Source organism: Octopus bimaculoides, chromosome 7 (genome assembly GCF_001194135.2).
Source record: "Octopus bimaculoides isolate UCB-OBI-ISO-001 chromosome 7, ASM119413v2, whole genome shotgun sequence".
NCBI classification, from domain to species: Eukaryota; Metazoa; Mollusca; class Cephalopoda; order Octopoda; family Octopodidae; genus Octopus; species Octopus bimaculoides.
The window spans coordinates 47,868,159-47,870,409 of NC_068987.1; the positions used below are offsets into that span (position 1 = coordinate 47,868,159).

At 39.0% G+C, this 2,251-nt stretch overlaps 1 protein-coding gene across 2 annotated transcripts in view; it reads right to left on the minus strand.

Annotated features, from left to right (window-relative positions):
* Nucleotides 1–2,251, minus strand: part of LOC106870656 (ankyrin repeat domain-containing protein 40) — a 43,766-nt gene that overhangs the window by 25,022 nt on the left and 16,493 nt on the right. The window contains exon 1 of one of the 2 annotated variants that reach the window (XM_014916806.2): nt 1,410–2,024. The exons of the other annotated variant lie outside the window; for it this stretch is intronic. Within the exon in view, the coding sequence (XP_014772292.1) occupies nt 1,410–1,567 (158 nt within the window). The 5' untranslated portion in view covers nt 1,568–2,024. Of the gene's footprint in view, nt 1–1,409; nt 2,025–2,251 lie in introns of those variants that run through there. 2 annotated transcript variants of the gene reach the window in all.

Sequence of the window (2,251 nt, forward strand, 5' to 3'; positions counted from 1 at the left end):
GGGGGGGGGGGGAATCAATTACACAAAACTCAGTATTCAACTGGTATTTGTTGCATTAACCCCAAAAGGATGAAAAGCAAAGTTAACCTCAACAGAATTCAATATCAAAATGCAAAGAACCTAAACAAATGTTGCAAGACCTTCTGTCTGAAGCACTCTAATGAGTCTGCCATCCACCATCCTGACAATAATTTAGGCACAAAGCCAGCAATTTCTGATAAGAGTTAGTTGATTGCAATGACCCCCCCCCCCAGTACTTGACTGGCACTTTATTTTATCAATCGTGGAGGGATGAAAGACAAAGTAGACTGCGGCAGGATTTGAACTCAGAAGAGTCAGAACAAATACTGCAAAACATTTCTTTACAATACTCATGAGTCAGCAAATTCACTACCATAACAACAACCCCTTCTATTATAGGCACAAAGTCTGAAATTTTCGGGGAGTGGGCTAGTCGATTACACTGACCCCAGTGCGCAACAGGTACTTATTTCATTGACCCCAAAAGGATGAAAGGTAAACTCGAATTTGAATTCAGAACATAAAGACACGAAATGCAGCTGAGCATTTTGCCCAGCATGCTAACAATTCAGCCAGCTCGCTGCCCCTAATAATGATAATAATGATTTCAAATTTTGGCACAAGGCCAGTAATTTCGGAGAACGAGGTCTAGTCGATTATATTGACCCCAATATTCAACTAGTATTTATTTTATCAACCCCAGCATAATTTGAACTCAGAACATAAGGTCGGAAGAAATGCCACTACACATTTTTTCTGATGTGGTAACGATTCTACCAGCCCGCCACCTTTAATAATCCTTTCAGCTACAGGCACAAGGCCTGGAAAATTAGGGGAGGGGGCTAATCGATTACGACCCTATAAAGGTTGATAAAATAAGTACCAAAGTCGACTTGGAAATTTGAACAAGACATAAACCCGGAAGAAATGCTGCATAACATTTTGTCCAGCGTGCCAACGATTGTCACCTCGCTGCCTTTAATAATCGTTTCTACTATAGGCACAAAACCTGGAAAACTGGAGGAGGGGACCAGTCGATGACATAAATGTCACAGTTTAAATGATGTATGGGAGGAAGATAAAACAGAATGTTCACGCCTGACACACCCAAAAGGTCTATTGAACCAGAGCTGACTTGGGGCTACACATTTTTTTTACACCTATTAGACTTTTTTTTTTTTTTTTGGTGACCGGGAGTTAAACTATATATTAAACACAAAAACTTTAAGAACACAGGAAGACAATCAAGTTTATACATTTGCAATGATCGCCGGTGCCGTAAACAGTACTCAAAACCAAAGTTCGTCGTATCATCGTTTAACACACATACACACTACGAAGACAGACACACTCTAACATGTACACGTGTTTTGTTGTGTAATATTTACCACCCATGAAGACTGCTCTGTGAATTAACATCTACACCACTTTCCACGATTTCGGTCAGTTTTTCCATGTCCCCACAGGCAGCTGCTTCTCGAAAACTTCCTTCCAATACATGAGGAGCAACGTCTGTATTCTGTTGTGTCTGGTCGTCGTTTTCCATGTTGTTCTGTCGCCGCAAGGACTGTGTATACGTGTTAGTCACTATTGTTAAGACTTATGTCGTCGTCTGTCTCCGTACAGAAAGAAACTAGAATCGGGGTCAATAATAAAATTCATAAAAATGAAATAAATTCAAGCTCGCCTTGGTCATGTTCGATCCCAGAACATAAATGAATTTAGAAATTAGTCTAAGTAAGCTAGAAGTTAGTTTACATTAAAAGTCGTCTGTCACATCAGTGGAAGCTTATATCGTCACCTACCCAACCACCTGGCCATCACTCTGGAACCAACTAATGCTCAAACTGAATCTTTTCCACTTAAATTATATCTTAAAGTCGTCTAACAGTCAAGTTAAATGGACAAAGATCCCAGAGGGGGGCTGCTACAACCAATGTTTGAATGACACAACTACTACAGCAGCAGCTGTCACAATGAATTACATATTGTAAACATTGTGATATTGTATTTCTATGACTGGAATGAAAATTATATAATTTCTGTTTTGAAAAGCCAATGAGCATCTAGACTCGAGGGTTTTATTTACAATAGCAACCGTATATCCACAGATTAAAAAGAACATTAACAAAGTCAAATAAATGAAAGGAGATGAAGAGGTAGATGTGGAAACACACACAAGTTCTCTCTCTCTCTCTATCTATCTCTCTCTTTATATATATATATATAT